Source organism: Solanum dulcamara, chromosome 7, assembly GCF_947179165.1.
Source record: "Solanum dulcamara chromosome 7, daSolDulc1.2, whole genome shotgun sequence".
In the NCBI taxonomy this organism is placed as follows: Eukaryota; Viridiplantae; Streptophyta; class Magnoliopsida; order Solanales; family Solanaceae; genus Solanum; species Solanum dulcamara.
In genome coordinates, this window is record NC_077243.1 from 270,852 (window position 1) to 293,790 (window position 22,939).

The 22,939-nt window shown below is 33.5% G+C and overlaps 1 protein-coding gene, 1 long non-coding RNA gene, 2 other non-coding genes and 1 pseudogene across 7 annotated transcripts; 1 reads left to right on the forward strand and 4 right to left on the reverse strand.

The window, feature by feature from the left end:
• Positions 1-4,473: 4,473 nt before the first annotated feature.
• Positions 4,474-19,861, forward strand: LOC129896162 (uncharacterized). Of its 3 annotated transcripts, none has more exons than XR_008767918.1 (8): positions 4,474-4,731; positions 5,902-6,215; positions 6,366-6,451; positions 7,286-7,432; positions 9,391-9,493; positions 12,860-12,906; positions 13,273-13,385; positions 13,965-14,077. XR_008767918.1 is itself a non-coding variant. In XM_055972002.1 (8 exons), exons 2-7 carry the CDS (start codon positions 5,990-5,992, stop codon positions 14,058-14,060), a joined length of 771 nt encoding a protein of 256 aa, XP_055827977.1. In that variant the 5' UTR covers positions 4,477-4,731; positions 5,902-5,989; the 3' UTR covers positions 14,061-14,077; positions 18,692-19,144. The 3 variants fall into 3 exon arrangements, 2 of the variants coding, with proteins under 2 accessions (XP_055827977.1, XP_055827976.1); XM_055972002.1 differs by lacking the exon at positions 12,860-12,906 and adding an exon at positions 18,692-19,144 and having other exon boundaries at positions 4,477-4,731; XM_055972001.1 differs by lacking the exon at positions 12,860-12,906 and adding an exon at positions 19,592-19,861 and having other exon boundaries at positions 4,479-4,731.
• LOC129896163 (60S ribosomal protein L44-like) lies at positions 10,944-11,480 on the reverse strand (annotated as a pseudogene). Its single transcript, XR_008767919.1, has one exon. The product of XR_008767919.1 is annotated as a 60S ribosomal protein L44-like (transcript).
• A 43-nt stretch (positions 19,862-19,904) lies between the features above and the next one.
• LOC129896164 (uncharacterized) lies at positions 19,905-21,452 on the reverse strand. The gene is made up of 2 exons (XR_008767920.1): positions 21,074-21,452; positions 19,905-20,048 (listed from the first exon to the last, which is right to left on the reverse strand). It is a non-coding gene; the product is annotated as an uncharacterized LOC129896164 (long non-coding RNA).
• LOC129898081 (small nucleolar RNA R38) lies at positions 20,369-20,448 on the reverse strand. Its single transcript, XR_008768998.1, has one exon. It is a non-coding gene; the product is annotated as a small nucleolar RNA R38 (small nucleolar RNA).
• LOC129898097 (small nucleolar RNA snoR64a) lies at positions 20,681-20,755 on the reverse strand. The gene has a single exon (XR_008769013.1). It is a non-coding gene; the product is annotated as a small nucleolar RNA snoR64a (small nucleolar RNA).
• Positions 21,453-22,939: the final 1,487 nt, after the last annotated feature.

The window sequence follows — 22,939 nt, forward strand, 5'->3', positions numbered from 1 at the left end:
AACAACATGAAGATTATTTTTTCACAACAACAACAACATCACCCATACATCAACTTTACTGCAACAACAACATCAAACTAATACTGCAAAACATAAGCAATTTTACAGCAGATTCTTGAACAAAACATAATGTTACTTTAAGGCAAATACACAACACATTTTAACAATTAGGCTTCAATCTCCATATTCCAAACACTACCAACCCAGCAACGATCACACCAACAATACATATATTTCTTGCTTGATTTATTTTTTTATCAAAAGCCTTGACTTTCTTCAACAAACTCCAGATCACCTTATTTGCTTGAGGAGGGTGTCGATCTTCATAGCAATAAAAAAAATCACATCCACCCATTTTCTACAAAATCAATCACAAAAAAAAATTAGAAGCCCACAATTAACAGAAAATACTTATTCCTTTTTTTTGTACTTACATGAAATAAATGGAGCTTCAACATTCACATTGAATAAAAGTTGCAATATATGAGTAAAAATATCAACATAAAGAATTACTTTACCTTTGAAAGTTTACAAGTAAAAAATCTACGACCTGAATTTAGTTGAGTCCAAGAAGTCTCTAATAGTGCTTCATTACCACATTTACAATATCGACATTCATCCAAAAAGGCCATGGAAGAGTTGCAGAAGCTCGACATGGAAGTGTAGGAGAAGAGTGAGAGAAAAACAAAGAAGAAGAGAGAAAAAACAAAGAAGAAGAGAGAACTGATTTTTGCCCTAAATCAGAGAAACAATCTAAGAAATTAGGGCAACAATGAAGAAGAAGATGCATAAATATATAGATAAGAGGGATATGACCGTTATAGGCCAATTCTGATGTCACATCAGCTGAAAAAATAGCTTCTACGCACCTCTAGTAAGTGCAAAACACGCGAGAGTCCAACTGATTAAAAAGTGTCAAAATGACACAATATACCCTTACATTAAGTGTCTAAAATGAACATATCTTGGTTTAGGTGTTTAAGTGAAAGTTGACGCCAACTTTAAGGGGCCAGCGATGGGTTTGACCTATAACTATAGACATGTAGATACCATATAAGGGTCATATATGATAATGACAGTAGGGACGTGAACATAACCGTACAAAAAAAATATATGTCCAAAAACTGAATGACAAGCATAAATTTATCAAAAAAATACGACGAGTGATAAATATGACCTTTTTTAGAGCACATAGACATATATAACCCTTTTTCATTTTATAAAGTGCTCTTATATCAATTTATCAAGTGTGGTCCAAAAACAACTATCGTTTTCTCAATTATGTTGCTCACTTACAAATGTTGATATTTGATTTATGTGTGCTAATTTAATTCTTTGTATGGAGTTTGAGTTTATTGTAACCAATGAAGGAATAATCTTATAATTGAAATGATATTTTTCATATTAGTTTAATTTTAGTCTAATATTATTAAATAATAGTCATATTTTGTATTTTTTTTTCTTTGCACGCATTTTATGGTTAATGGAAAATAGGCCATAGATGTTCGAGTCAAATTGAATCAGCCATCCTATTTGCCCCCGAGTTTCGAACAAATGGAATCAGCCATCCTATTTGCCCCGAGTTTTTTGTTCGTCATCTCTTTGAACTTTGGGTCAGGTCAGGCCAAATCTTCATAATTGAATTTTATTTATTAAAAAAGAAAAAGTGAAAAAAATATCGATTATGATATTTGAACTGTTGTGGTAATTTTTTGTACTTAAAAATATACATGAGATTTCTGACATTATTTGATTATCTATTATGTATTACTCTTTTAGAGTTGATTTTGTTGTATATTTGATATTTCTATATTAATCGAGTTGAGTGGATTTGCTAATTTTTTTTAAATATAAATTGAAGATATAAATTATATTTCACGTTTTTTCTTTTAAGGCCTGTTTGAAAAGTCACATGGTAATTGAAATTGATATAATTATCAGGGTAGTAATTATCAGCCTAATAATTATACAAATTAGAAATTATGATTACTTGTTTGTTTGCCACAGTGTAATTACAGTGTAATTACAATTGTACTGTTTGGTTGTACAAGAGTAATTATAAGGTTATATTAAAATTTTAAAATAAAAGTTAATTATCAAAACTTAAAATTTATATTAGACAAATAAGGGTCTTTATAAATAATATTAAATTTATATATATATATATATATATATATATATATATATATAATGTCTTTTGAAAATATATTAATTAATAAAAATACGTTCTTTCTAATATTATAAAAAATAATTGATTTATATTTTTAAAAATTAGTATATTTTAATTAATTAATCACATTAACTAAAAATACAAGATTTCTTTAAACATCAAGAAATGCATGTTTGACAAAAAATATTAATATTATAAATATAATGTCATAAATGGTTTTCAAAGTGAAATATCATGTCAATACCATAAAATAAATGAAACTGAAAATATAACATAAGTTTTAATTTCAAAATAAAATTTTAAACACAATACTACTCTTATGTCAAATGTCAACATAATGTACATAAATATGATTTTAAAAAAAAAGAAAAACGTAAATCTGAAAATTTATTCAACAATGAATTATACTTTAATTTAGAAATTCGAATACTAGCAAAATTATCCTAATTAAAATAATATATATAAAACTAATAAAAAAGTAATACGAAAAATTGCATGGAATCAATGAAGGAAAGGTTGAGAAAAAGATGAAAATGAAATTTAAATTAAAAATATATTTTTAGAAAATATTAGAATAATAAAAATAATAAGAATTAAAAAAATATTAATAAAAAAAATTTAAATGAAAAAAATAAAAATAGAAATAAAAGGAATAAATTAACAAGGAATCAACTTGTAATTACATCATGTAATTACACTAATTCACAGCCTTGTAATTACCCCTGCCAATTACACCAAATTATCTGCTGACCAAGTAATTACATGGTCAACCAAACATGCCAGATTGTATAATTACATCCAATTACACCAAATCCAATTATCAGATAGCTTTCCAAATAGGCCCTTATATAAAATATATTTAAACAACCAAATATTCATTGTAAAAACTAATATTAATAAATAAATCAAATACAACTCCTTATTCAACTCCAACAAAAAAATATCAAATAAAGTAAAAAATATTTTTTTTTTATGATCAACGCCGATTAAAAGTTGGCTTCCAAATCTGTATGGATATTTATATACATATATTATAAAGTTCGGCGAAAAAAAAGAGAGCCATACAGCACCTCGCTTTTGATCAAGGATCTTTTTTTCCTTATTTTATTTTTGACAATTTACCCTATTAATCCATTTGTTAATGTACAAGAATAAATCTTCTATATAAATTACAAAGCTGACAGAAGAATTGATATTACACTTTTTTTTGGTCGATGATTCTATTTTTTTTATTTGATAATTTTCCATATATCTCTATTTCTAATATCCCACGTTGTGGGATTTCACTGAATTGTTGTTGTTGTATCTCTATTTCTAATATACAAGAATAAATATGTTAATAAATCATTTATAGATATTTTAATATAAAAATTTAATGATATTTATTTCATTACTTTCATAACATTTTATTGTCATCATAGCTAAATAATATTTAATCGTGATTATGATATTATTTGATATTTCATGATGCATATTATAATTCTATAAATAAAAACATTGTAAAATTTGGTTGCCCAAAAAAATAAGAGTTCACATTAGTAAAAAAATGACTCCTTCTTGAGCACTAGATGTTTCAAATTCATTTAAGATTATCCTTTTACCATATATTTTAAAGTAGTGATGTTACTAAATATATATATATATATATTATATTCATGTTTTTGGGTTAACTTGAAGACAAAGATATTGCGAAAGTCGAATATATATATAGATTGATTAGATCACAGCTTCTATATTTAAAGATAGATAATATATAGTAAATAAGATAATAGTAAAAAAATAAAATTAAAAATTTATGAGGTTTGATAAAATTTTATTTTTTGCGTTTTCGGACACAACCAACCAAACTTTCTTCTACTTCAAAAAAATATAAGTAAAGAAAAAAGAAGACTCAAAAATCTCAAAAGACGAGAGTCAACGAACCAATAACTACTTATTTATAGAAATAAATTTCTCCTCTTGATGTATCAATATCATTATTATGTATGCAAATATCAAACTTCAACTTATGAAATCATTTAATAGTTGCCAAAAATTATACTACAATTTTTTTTACCTTGATATTCATACAAAAAAAAAAATATCTTTCTATCAAATATTCACACTAATTCACGAAAAAATTTATAAAATTTAATAAAAGACTCTTAAATAGTGATCTAAATATGAATGTCATACAAAAACTTAAAAATTCATGCAGTAATTATGTTTTTCTTAAGAAACTATTTTAAAGCAAATATATTGGCAGAACACATATGGTCGTATTTATTCAAAGAAAAAGGCATACATGGCCAAGAAAAAAGAAAAAAAATACGATGTACGTAGCAAGGTCCAAAAACTCAAAATAAAAAAACAATAATTGGAAGAGTTCCGTCGTGTCCTGTCGTTTGCGAGTTCGAAATTCCAGGCCCCTTTTGGTGCCGATCGCTAAAGTTCCAAGCTCCCCCGCCGCCCTCCGGCAAAACTATTATCAGATTGTCATCGCTTTCTTCTCCATCGTCAACTTGGCCAATGTCATCGTCGAAGCATCTCCAGATCAACAACTACTCCTGAACATCTATCAGGTTAGTCTTATCCCTCTTCTACATCATTTTGTTTCTTAGCTTAAAACTGCTCAATACAAGATTCCATTCGATTCATCCATTTTCCAGAACATCCTATTCCTTTGGAGTTGAGAGTCAATCTCTGATGGCTCACTTTCTTTTAAATAATTCCTAATCATCTTCCAATTTCTTTATAACTTATTGTTTGTACTACTACCTCAATACCTACCTACGTAGGCCTTTTGATTTGCTACTTATCATTTCGCAATTTCCATTGTCATTTCTTACTATCACCATTAAATTGTACGTAATGGTTAGAAAGAGTTAATATCACCATGACGAGGTCAAGTAATTCACCATATTCGGTTGTTACCTTTTCCTGTGGTTGACGTGCCATTTTTCTGAAGAGACACCAGTCACCTGCTACCACTCAGCTGTTTTTTTGAGGTATGAGTGTGCTTAGACTGCTCGCATCAGCTTTGCTTCTTTCCTGCTTTGTGCAGAGACTTGTACAATAAATTCACAAATTGCCCTCTAAGATATGTACATCTTCAGAGAATAAGGTGGAAAAAGTAAATGCATGTGCTATAAATTCCCAAATTGTTCTTTTCCATCATTGATACATCTCTTCTTACAAGTAAAGAATGAATTCCATTGACACAATAAAATGTCTGTCACAAGATATCTATATTCATCTAGACGAAGTCATCTCATCATATAGTCTGGCCTTGCATATAAAGTTTTGATTCTACATATGAAACACTCGGGTAGTCAAAAAGTTCTAAGAGAAGTGAAATTCTTGCTGAAAATATATGTGCTCTTATCAGATGCGGTGTGCCTTTCTGAGAGAGATTTACAGGAATCTTTATATTAAGCTTATAAATTATAACAGTCAAAATTTATGCAGCTACAGAGGTAATTTGTATCCTAATGGTTTTGAAATGCTTATTTCAATGGATTTTAAGAGAACAGATCATCTCCCGAAAATATAATGCCCATGAAGCATTTCCACTTTCCAGCAATAACTAGATGGTATTTTAGCAGCGATCGTAGCATCCATATGTAAAAGAGTGTTGTTGGTGCTGTACATATTATTTAATCAGCTGCTGTGCCTGAGCAGTCGAACCTAAGCATTTCAATTATAAGTGGACTTGAAATTCCTTATCTTCTCAGTTATTTTACTGTTTGCAGTTTTCCCCGTCCCTACTGAAATGGTCTGTAGGGACAATCGCCCCAGTGATGAGATTTACAGCATAATCTGGAGTCAAGATTTCTCGCGATGCGAATAGTGTCAAATGATAGCCTGTTAGTGGATAGTTCAGAAACAGAGCCCATCTTATCTCAGATTGCTATTGTTGAGGAATCTGAGGACACTTCACATTCAACTGAAATTACTGAGGATTGTTTGGAGACTGCTGGTGACTTGCCAAGTGTTGGAGTCTACGAAATTCAATCTTTGTCACATGCTGAACTGTCCCAGTGTCGCATATGCTTGGACAATGAAGGTGTTGATTATGCACTTAGTTTTGTGTTAACCATTTAGGAAGATAATGATGAGAATTTGTTTTTTCAGCTACATGATTGTAATTACATATATCCTCGGAATTATTGTTTGTTACTGCTCTTACAGCTGGAATTTGGTGATTGATTTTCAGGAGAAGATCTGATTGCGCCCTGCCATTGTAAAGGAACACAAAAGTATGTCCATAGATCATGTCTCGATAACTGGAGATCAACTAAGGTGAATTAACTTATACACATGTTATCTACAAATGGTCAGTGTCATGTCCTAGAAGTAGCCAAAAAGTTAGATTTTGTTGGAGAACTTAAATTTAATTCTCATCAAACTCAGACTGCTGTATAATTAGTTTACATCAAAAGATCACAAAGAAATGCATAGAGCAGTTTACATTGGAAGTCAGAGTATCTGGAAAGCATATACGAAGTTATCCATTATGAAGAACTAGTATGTCATAAAATACTCTATGCTCATTGCGTATCCACTGTTTATATTTAGCTATGTAACCCTTGAACCTAAACAAGGTATCTTATGCTCATTAGCCCTTATACCACTGAAGGAAGTGATATACAATCTCACAAAGTGTTAATTCATGTTTGTAAAATCCTTTCAGTTTTACCAGATGTAATGAGAGTATGTTATTTTCTTTATTTTTATTTTTATTTTTAGGTTGCTATACTTTATGTAATTTTCCTTTTTCCCTGTCTTATAAATTATTCCCTCTTATTCAGGATCCCCTCCATGTATCTGTGGAGAGAGTTAGAATTCAAAACTATCCTTTATTGAACTATTGTGAGTCTTTGGGTGATGTATATTTTTTTAATCAGGTTGCTTACTTGCTTTCTCATTGCAGTAGTTTGGGATCAATATTATTAGCAATCAATTGACATCTCATTAGTTCATTGAGTTTGACATTTTTGCATTAACAGCCGTTCTTTGAAGATAAAGGGATAACATACATTGAAATTTTCATTAATGGTTGTACTTTGTATAAGACGTGTTGTCATCTTCTTTGTTTTGTAATGTTGGTAACGTGTTTGTGGCTCCGTTTTCTAGGAGGGATTTGCTTTTGCTCACTGTACCGAATGCAGGGCAAAGTTCATATTACGGGCAAATGTCCCACCTGATCGCTGGTGGTTGAGATTAAAATTTCAATTCCTTGTGGCAAGAGACCATGCATTCATTTTTCTCGTTGTTCAGTTGGTATGGACATAATTCCTTTTAGCCAGATTTTCCATTCTGTCTTATGTTCCTACCAATATTGTAGTTAAAAGGTGGTGTATATTAGCTATAGTTTATGGTACAGAAGTTGCATATAGCTGTACTTTCTGTTTTTGCTCTTCTTGCTTTGTATTTATTTACCACTTGTTTAAAACCTTAATTCAATAGTCCAAAGATAGATTTGCAATGTCAGCAGGATATGTTTCTTACTTTCTTCTGTACTGCCATCAGTAACTTACTTTGCTTGTGATGGTGGTTTTACCGTAATGAACAAGAAGACATTGAGGGCCGTCAATAAGAGCCCCCATAAGTTTATCAAATTAGAAGAGCTCCACACTTATTGCCTGTCTGGCTTAGCTTAAAAAAAGTAGCTTTTAAAAAGTAGTTTTTGAAAAGTCAAACTTCGGTAACTTTTAAGTTAAAAAATGAAAAGTAGGGGGTATCTACTTTTAACTTTTTTTAAGTCGTTTTCAAAATATCCAAACACTTTCGAGGGCTGAAAACTACTTAAAAGTTAGTTTGGCCAACTTTTAAGCTAAGCCAAACACCCTCTTACAGCCAAGCACAAGATTATCTCAAATGTTTGCACCTCTTTCTCTTTTACTTGAAACGGAGCTTTGGAAGTGTTAATGACTTAATTAGGTTTGTGAAGCCTAGAGCCAATTCATTGTTGTTCTTATTTTAATTTGGTTACTAAAGATTTTCCAGACTGGACAGTTTCATTAATAAAAAGAAAAGCAGAGGCCTGACATCTACTTTTTTTTTCCGATAAAGTAAAATAATGCCATGTACTAGCATTTTTTTTAGAATTAATTCTTTATTAATGGTTTTCGGCTTAGGTGTGAGCAAGAGTATCTTCTTTGGGTATCACCATAGCCTTTTCCTTTAGCTATTATGCTATGTTACTGAAATTTCATTTAAAAGGGCCTGAGATTCATTTCATGGAGAAATAATGTGCCCAAGATTCGAAAGATTATTCACCAGCAATCACTCGATTATGCTTCAATCCAAATTAGCTAGGATCAGTTATATGATTCTTTGCATCCATCATACTTATAAGATTCATTACAGTTACTATCTTTTATGTTGGTCAACCTACTGCAGTCCTGCTTTTATCCAGGCTTGATTTGGATAAGTTTTGCTGCATAGGTGGAGTTTGTTTGATATAAGTAGGCTTAAAAGGTTAAAGACCTTGAAATTTTCTTACATTTTTTTTCCTGGTTTCTCTCATCCATTCAATAATTCAAGCCTCTCAATGTAGGTAAATGAAACATAGCTAAATAGGCAAATATGCTGTGTAATACTAGGTCACTTGGCCCTCCAATTCCTATGAAGTTCATTTTTACAAAGCTGTCCATTTTGTTTAGAAATATAGGCCCCCTTATTCAGTGGCAAAGCCAGTGAAGCCATGATTTGCACTAAGGAATTCAAAAGACAAATAAGTAACGCATAAAAAAGCCAAGGGGATTCATCATCTACTATATAAATAAAAAAAATAAGTTTGACCTTGTATGGGGTTTGGACTTCAGATGAACCCCTTTGCAACCCCCCTAGCTCCGCTCATGCCCTTATACACTTTATTTTTAGAGATAGACCATGCTTTTCCTTTTCAGAGATCTTCCATAAGGTTAGACCTCTTGGTTGGGCAAAAAGGATTGTGCAATTCTTTCATCTTTATCGTGGACCAGGCATGAACTCCTTCTAGTCTTTCCTATTATAGCGTCAAAGAGTTTCCAAAGTTAATTATGCCAAGCAGCTTGGAAGCGAATCTGCATTGAGCATAGAATGTACAAAACGTAGGGGGGAAAGCTAAACCTAGGGGAGTTTTTGTCTGTACGATTGCAACTTATTGATATTGTATAATGATATAATTGTTTCCATGCATATCAATTGTTTCCAGTAACTGTCCCTGCTGATTGTTGAATGAACAATTATCACAGATTGTAGCATTCTTAGGTATACTTGTGTACAAATTCTACGGAGAAGAACTAAGGGAAATGTTTGGCTACCGAGAGCATCCATATGGCTTTTATACAATGGCAGGTATTTTCTGACTTGATCCATCAGATTAACTTTCGTTAGAACTTGTGGACCATTTAATACTATGCTTGTTGGTTTACAAATCACGTATTGGTTACATCGTCATTTCGTCAAAAAATATCATCATATATGCAGTTTTCATCATTGACCTTAATAAAAATTCTAGCTGTTTAGCCCTTGTTGATGTGAAGATTTATGTGCAATCAAACGGCTTCTTAGATTCGTCTTAAGTGGTGCTTTGTTTAGAAACCGCTTGGTTGTGGGAGAATTTGTTTCGATTTTGGTTTCTGCGTTCTGGAAAAAGTTGTAAGTGCCTTGATTTGTGTTAAAGAGAATAAACTGACTAAACATCTTTAGATACTATTAAATGCATTTTTGGAAAGAATACACTGGGGGGAAAACAATAATTCAGTTTTGGGGAATAGGGTGGAATTACAATGTCGGGTGAAAGGAAAAGGTGCTGGCAGCTTTTCAGTTGTTAGTTTCAGTTCTTTGTTTTGCTCTCAAGAAAGCTGGCCTTACTTTGCCACATTCAACACAACGATAAATAAAACGGATTCCTGCCTCCAGGAGAGAGGAAAAGGCTTACCATGAACTGATCAATGAGACTACACTTCTACAGTGGTGAATTTGATAGGCGATGCCTGGTTGCTGTCTTGTTAATAACCTTGTTGATCTGAAGTCATGAGCTGTTGGGGTCACCTGCTATCATTTGAGATGTTAATTTTTTTTGATTAAGCATCATTTGAGATGTTAATTATCAAAACCATGTAAAATTGTGGCACCACTTTGGTAAAAACTTAATCAACATGATGGCAACAAGTTGGATATAAAAACACTGATCGCCTATTGCACAATGAAAATAGAAGTATTGCCTTTTCAGCAGTTTAATACATAATTTCATTGTGGACTTCGTGAAGAACAAAACACAGAGGATATTAGGGAGCAATATAGGTAATGCCATTTAGTTGGAATCAAATTAATTCCACAAAAAGTCCTTCAGCATATTATTGAGCTGTTTAATTTGATGGATCCTTCTTAGTTTTGTACCCAGCCCAAGGTCTCCATCTTGTGCATAAGTTTCCACACTCTTAGGCCTAACATCCACTTGTCTTCTCAGTGCTCACAACAATAGGCAATGCCATTTAGTTGGAATCAAGGAATAGTCGGTGTTGGCATAGTTATATTTGGTCTAGCGTTTGCAATTTTAAATTTTTTATTTTAGATTGTATCTTCATATAACTATAAAGGGCAGCCCGGTGCACTAAAGCTCCCGCTATGCGCAGGGTCCGGGGAAGGGCCCGACCACAAGGGTCTATTGTACGCAACCTTACCTTGCATTTCTGCTAGAGGCTGTTTTCAAGGCTTGAACCCGTGACCTCCTGGTCACATGGCAGCAACTTTACCAGTTACTCCAAGGCTCCCCTTCACTCCAAGGCTCCCCTTCTATCTTCATATAACTATCATAGCAGAAAATCATCTCTTGTAAGGCAATGTAACACAAAAGAACCAACATCCAAAATAACCAAAGTTCAACATTGCAACATAAGAGAAGGCAAAAACAAGGAAGTTCTTGGTGACTTCACAGGCAATCTAGAAAAGAGAGTTTTTTTTTTCCCTTTCTTGTCCCCACCAATTTCAAAATGCTTGTACCTCTTGATTGGGTGCTGTGAAACATGTTTGCAGACTTGGCATTGCAACCTCAACACAATCTTCTTTGTGGTCTTAGCCTTTTTGTGGAAGACGCGCTTTGTCTGGCCACCATAACCAGACTGCTTCCTGTTATAACGACGCTTTCCCTGAGCAGCCAAGCTGTCTTTCCCCTTCTTGTATTGTGTGACCTTATGCAAGGTGTGCTTTTTGCACTCCTTGGACTTGCATACAGTTGCAGTAGCTCTTCTTGGTCTTAGTAACGTTCACCATTTTCGCAGGCCGAGAGGTTAGACAGAAATAGCTGAGAGCACAATCGTCGTTCAGCTGGTGGTTGATTGGAGATATATATACCATTGTAAGGATAAGTGTCAGATGTAGAAAAATCTCCAGGTTCAAGGCATCCCTAATTTGTCTTAAAAGACAAACTATTAAGATTGGAACTTGATGAAGCTAAATACAGCCAAATGAATATAGAGGCGTCATATCTGATCCTACTTGTTTGTGATGGAGGTGTTGTTCTTATTGCATACATTGACAAAAACTTATTGTTTATGTTCACTTAAAACAACCCGATATATAACAATTAGTTAGATGTTCAAATTATTAGACATGAACCGACACATCTTCAGTTCACGGAAGACGTGTCCTAGATTGGAAATCTAAGTAGGGAGGTCGAGGATTAGGGTTAGAGGGTTAGAGTAGGTAGTCAAGCGATTTCTCTCTTTCCGGTGGGTGAGCATAATTCTAGCTTAGAGCACATTGTGTGCTCTCTCTTCTACTTATAAGTACATTATTATTAGTCTATTATTATATTATTCTCCAATGATATTATTGTTGTTGTTTCTTTTACTTGGGGTTATCTCTAGTATTTTTGTTGTCGGTATTTGTTTTTCTACAATATTTTCATCATAGCTTTTATTCTTGTATTTGTCAAACCCGTTCTTTCGAAAACGCTTTTCTTGAGTCGAGGGTCTATTGAAACCACCTCTCTACCTCACACAAGGAAGTGGTAAGGTCTGCGTACACCCCACCCTCCCCAGACCCGACTTGTGGGATCTCACTGGGTATGTTGTGGTTGATTTGCTCAAAATAAGGAAGGACCACTCGAACTTTAGTGGAACTCAAACTGGTTGAAAGTGTACTAATGAGTTATCATCTTTTCTTGTCCCTTTTTGTAGTTGAATCACATGGGACATAGAGACCATGTCTACCATACAAAATGCATTATTCAAATGTATGGTGGAAGTTGTTATCCTTAGTACTATGTCGAAGTTGTTGGCTCCACGATAAAAGTTAGGTGATGAATATAGCATGTCTACTTAGTCAATCCTCTAGTTTCAAGTTCCCCTTATTTTAGACCTTAAGACCTGTTTATACATTTTCTTATTTACTTATAAATAAACTGTTCTCTTCATATGATTAAAATGTGGAACTTGTAGATGCATTTAGGGATATCATCATTGTCTCTGTTTTTAGTGAGGTCTTGGTTTTTTCCATGATGATTTGCCATAAATGATGGTTATCTGTCAAGAAACCCTACGATGGAAATTATTTCCTTTACTAATGGATATATACGTGAAAAAGTTAAACATATATCTCCTACGCCCTTCTTTAACGGTATGGAGACACTTAGATACATTGATTTTAATATACAATATTCTTAATATTTAACCATTATGTGAGGTTGATCATGAGATGAAACGTTATGGTCAACAGGTTTAAAGGATAGAGGAACAAGAGGAAAAGATAATTCTAAGATACAGGTTGTATGGTTCTCATATTTCTTTCTTATTCTCTAGAGTTGAATCTATGGGAAGTTTTACAGTAATGTTACTGTTCTATAATTGGATGAACTACTTCCGGTATCTTTAAGTGATCATAAGCAATCAAGATATAATGCTCTCTGATTTTTCTGAATCATACGAGGTTTAATTGATAGAATGGGATGTTTATCAAGAAGAGAAGACTGCCAAAGGAACATGTGTGTGGTCTGATGCATCAATGCAGCTATTCTAATAATGTTTAGTGGATCAAATGTGCTCCTGTGCTTTATTTGTGCCCTTCAAAATGATTTGTGAGCCTTTACCTCCTTATTAACTTGCCGACTAATATGTCTTCTTTGATTGCAGTTTTGGCAATTGTACTGGTGGGTTTGCTTTATGGTTTCTTCATAGCAATAATTTGTGGACAGAGAATTAGTGAACGTCATTATCACGTCCTTGCCAAAAAAGAACTCACAAAGGTGTTGCATCTACTGTCTAAGACACAGACATGCTGATGATGCATTGACTTTGGCAATATTTTATTTATGCCCCGTCCCTTTCACCTATAATAGCAATGGGGTTGTTTGGTTTATGGCCTAGTTATAGGAGAATTATGGTGCCGGGATTATTTATACGGTGAATAATAATGCAAGGATTGATGGGGTGAATAATAATGTAGGAATAGTTATGCGATGAATAAAGTTACATGGATTGTTTATGTAGTTAGATGCTCATATCCATGCATGCTTATACATGTATTCATATCCTACATTCTATATACATAGCTTCTTGTGTAAGTTAAACCGCAATTTGTATACATATTGTTTAGTTTCTGGTTTCAAACTCTGCATACTGCATAACTCATATAATATTTGTAATATTTGGTTTCCGGTACTAAATGTTGTATAGATTTTATATCGGAAATCAAATGTTGTATAAGTGATATGGAATTTTATATGGAGATCAATTTTTCAATATTGCAAAACCAAAGGACCCCCACCACCTCACCACCCACCCACATCTTTAATTTGCTTACACTTTTATTGTTGTATTGACAGGAATATGTGGTAGAAGATCGGGAAAGGTTAATGAAAGACGTCCCAGAACTTGATCCTGATCACGTTACAGAGCTAAGAATGCTGGGGCTCTATTGAAGCTCATGGCAATCTAGGTTGGTACTCTAGCTACAATGACATCTGATATTTATATGCTGAAGTTACACATCAATTTTGGTCATATTGACATGTTTGGTTGCACAAAATTATGCTGCTCCACCCTTTTCAAAGTATCAAGAACAGGGACTAGAAGTAGAAGGCTAAGAAAATTCTGAAGTGATGCTGAGCTTGTTTAATTATCAGTTTCAAGTGGTAGTAATTCAAGTCATATTAGATTAGAGAATTATACCGTTGGACCTCTCTATAACATCATCCTTATATAACAACACTTCACTATAAAAGCCAATTTTTTCTAGGAACTGATTTTTTATGTTAAATTTTACCTTTATAACAACTTTTTACCTATAATAGCAACAATCAACAACATACCCAATATAATCCCATAAAGTAGGGATTTCAGATAGACCCTCAGCTCAAGAAGTGATGAAAAGTAAGTAGTACAACAACAAGATAATAAGATACACGAAATGGAAGAAGCAAATAGGTAATACTAGAGACAGTGTTGTCAAAGGCGCGCTTTAAGCGCGCTTAAGCCCTGAACAAGGCTCAAAACGTGTTTAGCGTTTCATCTCGCTTTATGTGCGCTTCAGTGTGGTCATCAAGGTTCTAAGGCAAACTTTTCCTTGCCAATGAGCCTCTTTTGAAGAAGTGACACTAAACAATTGGTATTTCACTTTATCATACCTTTTTTTCAATTCCTTTGGTCATATATTTGTCATTCATGTTAATAATTATTGGTCTTGGACTAAACATATATATTTGTAGCTTTTTCTCCCTTTGCGCCTTTTTTCATTAAAGCCCACACTTTATTTGTGCTCTGCTTAAAGCCCCAATGGCCCTTAGAGCTTTTTTGCGCTTTTCGCCTTTGATAACACTAACTAGATATTTAAGAAAAAAAGAATGAAACTAATATTCCTGGACGAAAAAAGAAAAATGCTCCACAACCTACTATCCCTCTACTCTGATACTCGACCTCCACACTCTCCTATCAAGTGTCATGTCCTCGGTAAGTTGAAGTTGCGTCATGTCCTGCCCTACTGATGGACGAATTGAGACAACATATTTAAGGGGAGGTGTCATGGTGTATGCTATGACATAGTACTGATTGATGAGATGTGCGTTGGAGTTAATGATAAGTTGGAAGTTTGTCGACAGATGACAGGCTCTAGAGTCTAAAGGTTTTAGGTTAAGCAGAACTAAAATAGAGTGCCTGAAGTTCAAGTTCAGTGACGTGATGCATTAGGCGGAGGTGGAAATGAAGAACGATGCCCAATTCATCATCATGAAAAGAAGTTTCAAGTATCTTGAGTCCATAATCCAGGGAGATGGGGAGATTGATGATGATGTGCTACATCATATTGGAGCAGGGTGGGTGAAATAGAGGCTTGCATCCGAGGTGTTGTGCAATAAGAATGGGTCGCCAAGGCTTAAAGGTAAATTCTTTTTAAAAAAAATTGGTAACATTGGTATTGAAGCACTAGGGCAGTGCTGAAACCATATTTATAGAGAAAGATCACCACAAGCAAACAGAAGCCTTGAAATAATGAATGTTGCCCTACCAAATCCATTAAAGAAACTTCCTCCTCTAAAAAGCATTCTTTATACTAAAAGTGGAACAAAAGTAAGCACCTTATCTTAATATCCTGCATATGACTGCCCCTATCTTCAGAAACTCTTAGAGTTTTTCTCTTTTCAAACTGTCAAACCATATGCAAGCAGAAATCAATCTCCACCATTTCTTCTGTCTAACCATATCTCCCAAACTGTTTCAGCTCTTAAGAAGATCCACAGTGTTTGCAGGCATACACCATTCGATCCCCACCAAATTAAGAAAGACACGTCACAATTGATAAGTTAAAGAACAATGAAGAAACAAATGGCTATTAATTTAGGTGTTAAGACTCACAGAACGAACATCTGGAACATAAATGGAATCCTCTTCTTCTCAATCTTTCTTGAGTCAAATTTGTCTTTCTAGCTACCAACCAGGTGAAACACATAACCTTTGTAGGAGCATTAGTCTTCCAAAAAAACTTCCATTGCCGAAAGGTAAATTCTACATAGTGGTGGTTAGATCGACATTATTTTATGGAGTAGAGTGTTGGTTAGTCAAGAAGGCCAACATTCAAAAGATGAATGTAGCAGAGATAAGAATGCTCAGATGGATGTATGGGCATACTAGGAAAGATATGATTTGCAATGAAGTTATACTAGGAAAGATATGATTATGAAAAATTAGAAAAAGAAATTGCATCTTTTTTGTCTATAATAGTCAAATAAGTCTGTCAAATATTGTTATAGGTGTATAACAATCAGTCTCTATAAAACAACAACATACCTAGTGTAGTCTCACACAATGGGATCTAGGAGGGATAGAATGTACGCAGACCTTACCTCTGCCTTAGAGGTGAGGTAGTGAGGCTATTTCCGATAAACCCCCGACTCAAGACAAAAACAACCTAGAAAAGAGATAATGGAAGTACAAGAGACAATAAACAGTAACAAAAACAGATAGTAACGGAGCAACACTACAACAAACGAACTACACCAGATAATAGATAGCAACAAAAATCGAAAAACAACAAACTGCATGAGTAGTCTTACGAATACTAGTAAGAGCAACAAGACAAATCACTCATACTTACTAATATTCTACCCTAATTCGTTCCCTCCACGCCTTTCTATCTAAGGTCATGTTCTTAGCAAGTTGCATCTACGCCATGTCCTATCTAATTACCTCTCCCCAAAACTTTGTTGGTCTACCTCTAGCTCTCCTGAATTCATTCATAACCAACCTCTTAAACCTCCGCACTGGGGCATAGGTGCATCTCCTCATCACATGCCCTAACCATCTCAAACTCGTTTCTCGCATCTTGTCTTCCACTGAAGTCACTCCCACCTTGTTTCGAATATCCTCATTTTTAATCCTATCTCTCCAGCATACCCACACACTCATTGCAACATCCTCATCTCCACCACTTACATCTTCTGAATGTGAGAATTCTTGACTTGTCAATGCTCAGCCCCATACAACATAGTTGGTTTAATTACCACTTTGTAGGACTTGCCTTTAAGTTTAGTTGACACTTTCTTATCGCACAAGACTTTGGAAGAGAACCTCCATTTCATTCAACCTGCACTAATACGGTGGGGCGACAAGATTAGGAATGAGGTTATCTGGGAGAAGGTGAGAGTGACCTCTGTGGTTAGACAAGATAACGGAAGCGGGACTCATATGGTTAGACAAGATAACGGAAGGAGGTGTGAAAGGTTGGCTGTAGGAAGTACGCAAAGAGGTAGAGATAGGCCGAAAAAGCATTGGGGAGAGGTGATTAGACAGAACATGATGCAACTTCATATTATCGAGGACATGACTCTAGATAAGAAAGAGTGGAGGTCGCGTATAAGGATAGAAGGTTAGTAGGGGTAGAGTGTGTCTTGCCTTGCGAAGGCGCATGCTTGTTATTGTCTGTCATAGTACTAGTCGTATTCTTGTAGATCTTGCCATATGTTGTTTATTTGGTTTCGATTATCACATTATTTTACAGTTATTATTGTTTCTTTCTGGTAGACTTTACAATATTTTTCATATTAATTGTTATGCCTTATTCATTGTTTTCTTTTTTTTTCTTGGGTTTGATGCACTTGAGCCAAGGGTCTTTCAGAAATAATTTTTCTATCTTCACGAGGTAGTGGTAAGTTTTGCGTACACTCTACCCTTTCCAGACTCCACTTAATGGGATTTCATTGGGTATGTTGTTGTTGCATTAATACGGTGAGTGACATCCTCGTCAATCATTCCATTTCCCTGGATAATCGACCCAAAATACTTAAAACTGCCTCTCTTTTAGATGGCACATGTATCAAGCCTCACTTCCACATCAACCTCATGTGTCACATCACTGATCTTATCTTGTACTCCAAATATCAAGCCTTGGTCCTGCTCTACTTGAACCCTCTAGACTCTTAGGTTTGTCTCCAAACCTCCAACTTAGCATTAACTCTGTCGCGAGTCTTGTCAATCAAAATTAAGTCATCCGCAAATAACATACACCATGGCACCTCACCTTGAATATGTCGTGTCAATACATCCATCTCCAAGGCAAATAAAAACGGGTTGAGGATTGATTCTTGGTGCAACCCCATCAACACGGGAAAGTGCTTTGAGTCGATTGCTATAAAATTAAAAAAAATTTAGGCAAGGTTGTTATAGAGAGGTTTGAATCTAGTTCCCTAAATGTTTTAAGTGATTTGGAATCCCAAAATAGGAAATGTTATGTTTAGACTAAGTGTGGTGTGTGTTACATAAATTAGAAAAGGGGTACAACTGAGATAATATTACTAGTGTTCTGTCACCACACAGCCCACAGGCATGCTTGTTTAAGAGTTATCTACTGTTATTTTGAAACTAATATATCTAACATAATGTTACATACTTCATCAAAAAACATAGATATTTCATATTTATGAGAAAATAGATGACATATCATGATTGCACATCCTCATTTCTTGACTTCTATTTTATATTTAAAAAAATCTTGCTATTTTTTTTTTGTTATACTTGTATTCTTGGTATTTTTGAATAGTTTTGATTTTTTTATCCAATGCAGTCATTACCTCACCCTCACTGGATTTAAATAGCTATAGTTTAAGCGGGAGAATATGGTTGTGCTGCCAAAAGATATTGAAGCCCGTAGAGTGTGACAGGGTTTTTCGTAGGGTTGCAGATCTTTTCATAGTTTTTAAACCACCCAAACATCTGATAGGTCAAACTTTCAGAATTGGTTTATTTTGAAAAGTGATGCATGCCAAAAAGAGTTTCAGAAAAACTATTTTTCCGTAATTGTGTTTGTGTTTGGACAACTTATTTGAAAAGGGCTTCTAGTACTCTCTCCATTTCAATTTATTTGTTTTCTTTTTAGTTGTTTCCAAAACAATGACACTTTTCTATAAGGCTATTTTTTTAAGACCACAATATTTAAGTCAATCAAACTAAGACAAACAGATTGAAACTGAAGAAGTGATAAAATGGAATTTGTGTTCAATTTTTTAGAAGTGTTTTTGAACTGTCAGTTTTTTATTATATTATCTAAATTGATAAGATTTGAATTTTTATATTGTATTTAAGTTTTTTCAATTATCTCGAGGTTCATAGTAAAGGACACAAATTAAGATAGAAAATTAGTATGTAGGAGTATGTCCCTTCTAGCTGGTAGGAGGTTTTTGTAGTTTCTTGTTCTTTGATTTCCATAATTATCTATTGTTTATTACTATCTATTGTTTAGAGACACTGTAGTACTACATATTTATATATATATTGTGAGCTTATTATTGCCCCGCGAGGTTAACAACAACATGTTGCCAAGGGGATCACATTCAGGGTTATTAGGCTCTACTCAAAATCGCGTTGTCTTTCAAAGAAATTATGATAAATATTTTCTAAGCTAGCTCTCACCTTAAAATTATCTGATATGGATTTTGTGATGTTAATCAACTCATTTTCTACGCAGGCTTATTTTTATCGTTCCACACATGGGCAGCTTCTGGCTAACAAACTGCATATACATTATACATTAAGCAATGCTTGTCATGTTTCACATCAAAAGATTTGTTGTTTCCACACTAAAAGTTTCTTGCTTGTTATAATTTATTTTCTCTACACCCCTCCAGATTTGGTTTCTTCGAATGTTATTCCCTGTAAACTCTGCTGTCATGAATTTGAGAGTTTACAGAGTTTCCTCTGTCAAAATTAATATACATACAATTAACACTCAGAAATTATGACAAATACTTTCTTACTTGTCAGTTATAATATTTGCAAGATTAAATTTTAAAAAAAAACTGTATGCTGAAATGTAATTCCAGAAAAAGTACAAGAAAATGTAACAATTAAACATTACTCTACTTGACAAACTTGTACATGTACAGATCCCGCATCAAAAATTGAAGTGGCATAATTTTCAAAACCTGCAAGCAGAAGAAAGTCTATTTGAATTGGCTTAAAAATTGATCAAATCTTCTTTATGTCACTTTTAGCTTTGGAAAGTGTTTAGCAAAGTCAAAAATAACTTAAAATAAGTTTAAAATGACTTTAAAAAAAGTTAAAACCCAAAGCATATTTAGTCAATAATTAATCAGTCCTACTAGCTTATACATTTAATCCTATGGCTGGTTGTAAGTTTATTAATTTCATCGAGAAGAACTGCAATTAGAGTTTCACACCTCGGTCCCTCCTTTCTGTAAAGAAGCACTTTAGACCAATCTCTAAACAAATATATCCATATGGATGTCATGTCAGATCACAAGCATTCATCATAATGTATCAGACAGGGATAACTGTGAATTGCTCATCTCATCATCCATAACTTATAAAAGACTTTGATAACAAATGAAGAATGCCATGAAAGTTGTAGGTAAAACGCCATGTTAGATGTACAACATATCTAATAAAAAAGGAAAAAGCCAAAAGGAACCAGGAACAACACATGAATCCGATTAAGAGTAGTATCCGAGCAATGATAATGATAACGTATGATCAAAAGATGGTATGAAAACAAACATACTAGTTAGTACTCAATAATACACAACCAAGAGAAGAAGCATCAGATCTTCCTATTCAGATGAGGATCATAATACTCAAAATTGAATTATGAGTATTCATCTCCGAAAAACACATCATATGCCTCTCTCAAAGTATATAGAATCACAAAAACACTAAAAAGACCAAATTAATAGCAATCAATCAATGGAAGTATAGAAGATGGCCAAAAAAAAAGATGCAATAGGAAGTAAGCCTCAGACCGTCCTAGTCAATGCCATAATCAACATTGAAGCTAGTCATAAAACTAGCATCTCCGTGGCTATATAGATGTCATCATAGGCAATAAATTCGAATAGTTACTTTACAAAATGTTAAAGCTTAGCTTCAGCAACTGAATAAAAAAGGAAAAAAAATAGGAACTATGGCGATGGGTCAGAAATGAAAGGAAAACCTTCAGCACTGAATAAATCAGACAGGGATAACTGTATAATTCCTTTGATCATCATACCCCAAATCTAACAGCTCTTCAGTGAGTAAACAATTTACAAACGTAGGGATTAGGATGGGTACACGATTTAGGGTTGGGCTGTGAAGCGGGCAATGAAAGATATATTAAGAGAAGGGAAACCGCAGAACAATGTATATATAGAGGAAAAAAAGAAAAAAAACGAGGCTGCTGCCTTAGGGTTAGGGTTGAGGCTTGAGAACCAGTGTTGGGCTTCATCCACTTTGGATTATTGGGCTCAATCCATTTCACTCTTCTTTTCTTATGATAGTTTAGTTATGGGCTTTTACCATCAGAGGGGTGACAGGGGTGCTATGGTATTGAAAGCTTCGGTTTGATAATTATGATCTTACGCACGTCAAATTAATTCGACATTTTAAGTTTGATTTTGATAAAATGTGGTTGGATAAGTTGGTAATCATATATATTCTTTTGATTTATATATAGTAGAAAAAATATAATTTTACTTTCTAATCAATTATATCCTATGTTGTAACTTTCAGACCATAAATACTCAAGGAAAGCAAAAGCAATTTTCAATTGTCACATAAAGAAATTAAATTTCAATATGAGCTCAAAGCTTTTGTCATAATTCTCGAGAACTCTACATAGCAGTTCCCTTACATGTCCCTTTTCATAGTGACTTTGTTTTCTTATAATTTATCCATATCCACTTCAATTCATTTGATATCCTTTGGTGTTATTAACATAACACATGTCGTTGCAAGTTTATCTTTTCCAATTTCTTTTTATATATGAAATTCATCATACAAAAATTTATAACTGCAATATAAAAAGAAATAAGAAATGTTTGTAATGATTTTTCAAATCTTCTACTATGTAATGTAGTAGTTTTATATATGAAGTCAGTCAATTCGATTGTTATGGTCAAACACTAGCGTGAATTTATTATCACATTCTCCATATGACACTCTTGTATCTTACTATTCTGAGCTATGGTTATGAGAAAAAGGAATTAAGATGAAGGTATCGACAATAACTTGTTTTATTATAGAACAATTCGTGATATTTCTATCAATCTATTACGGCGCTTCTGAATGTAATAATGTACTTGAATTGTATAAACATGTTGAAAAATATTATAATTTAAGCGAACACATGCACAATTATTTTGTGGTTTGAGATATACGAAACATCTAGATCATATTAGTAAATAATATTCTTTAATAATAAGAAGAAATTGTAAATAGGGACTGAATTGATGATAAGATGTAATTTTGAGTTGCGATTAATAATTCAATTGATGATGAAAGCAAAATCTTGATTCAATTCTCCACTTGAGAAGCTAGTCGCCAGGAAAGAAGCGAGGAGGAAGCGAGGCAGGATAGCTTCTTGGACCTTCTAGCTTCGTTCTTGGCTCTTGCTTTGCCGCCTTGGGTAGCGGAATTGTCATCTTAATTCATTTTTATTCCTCATTCATAAATTAACAAATCATTACAAATATATCATTATAATATTAACGAGTATTAAGTTGACAAATTATATTCATATGACATATTATGAATTGAAATAGCTATCGTTGAAAATCGATAAGATTTCTGACAGATAGATCATCAATTTGTCAGTGATTATACAAAGAGTCAAATGAATTTTACATTCTATATTTTAAAAATGGACGAATTTTATAAATAGAAGATGATGCTTTAACAAGACAAATAGTCTGTTTTCATTTGTATTCTATCATTTTTTCCAAGTCAAACTATCACATTAACTATTTTATGATTATTATTTTTTCTGTACGATTACTCCTTAATTATCATTTTCAAGTTAATATAGAACATTATCATAAGC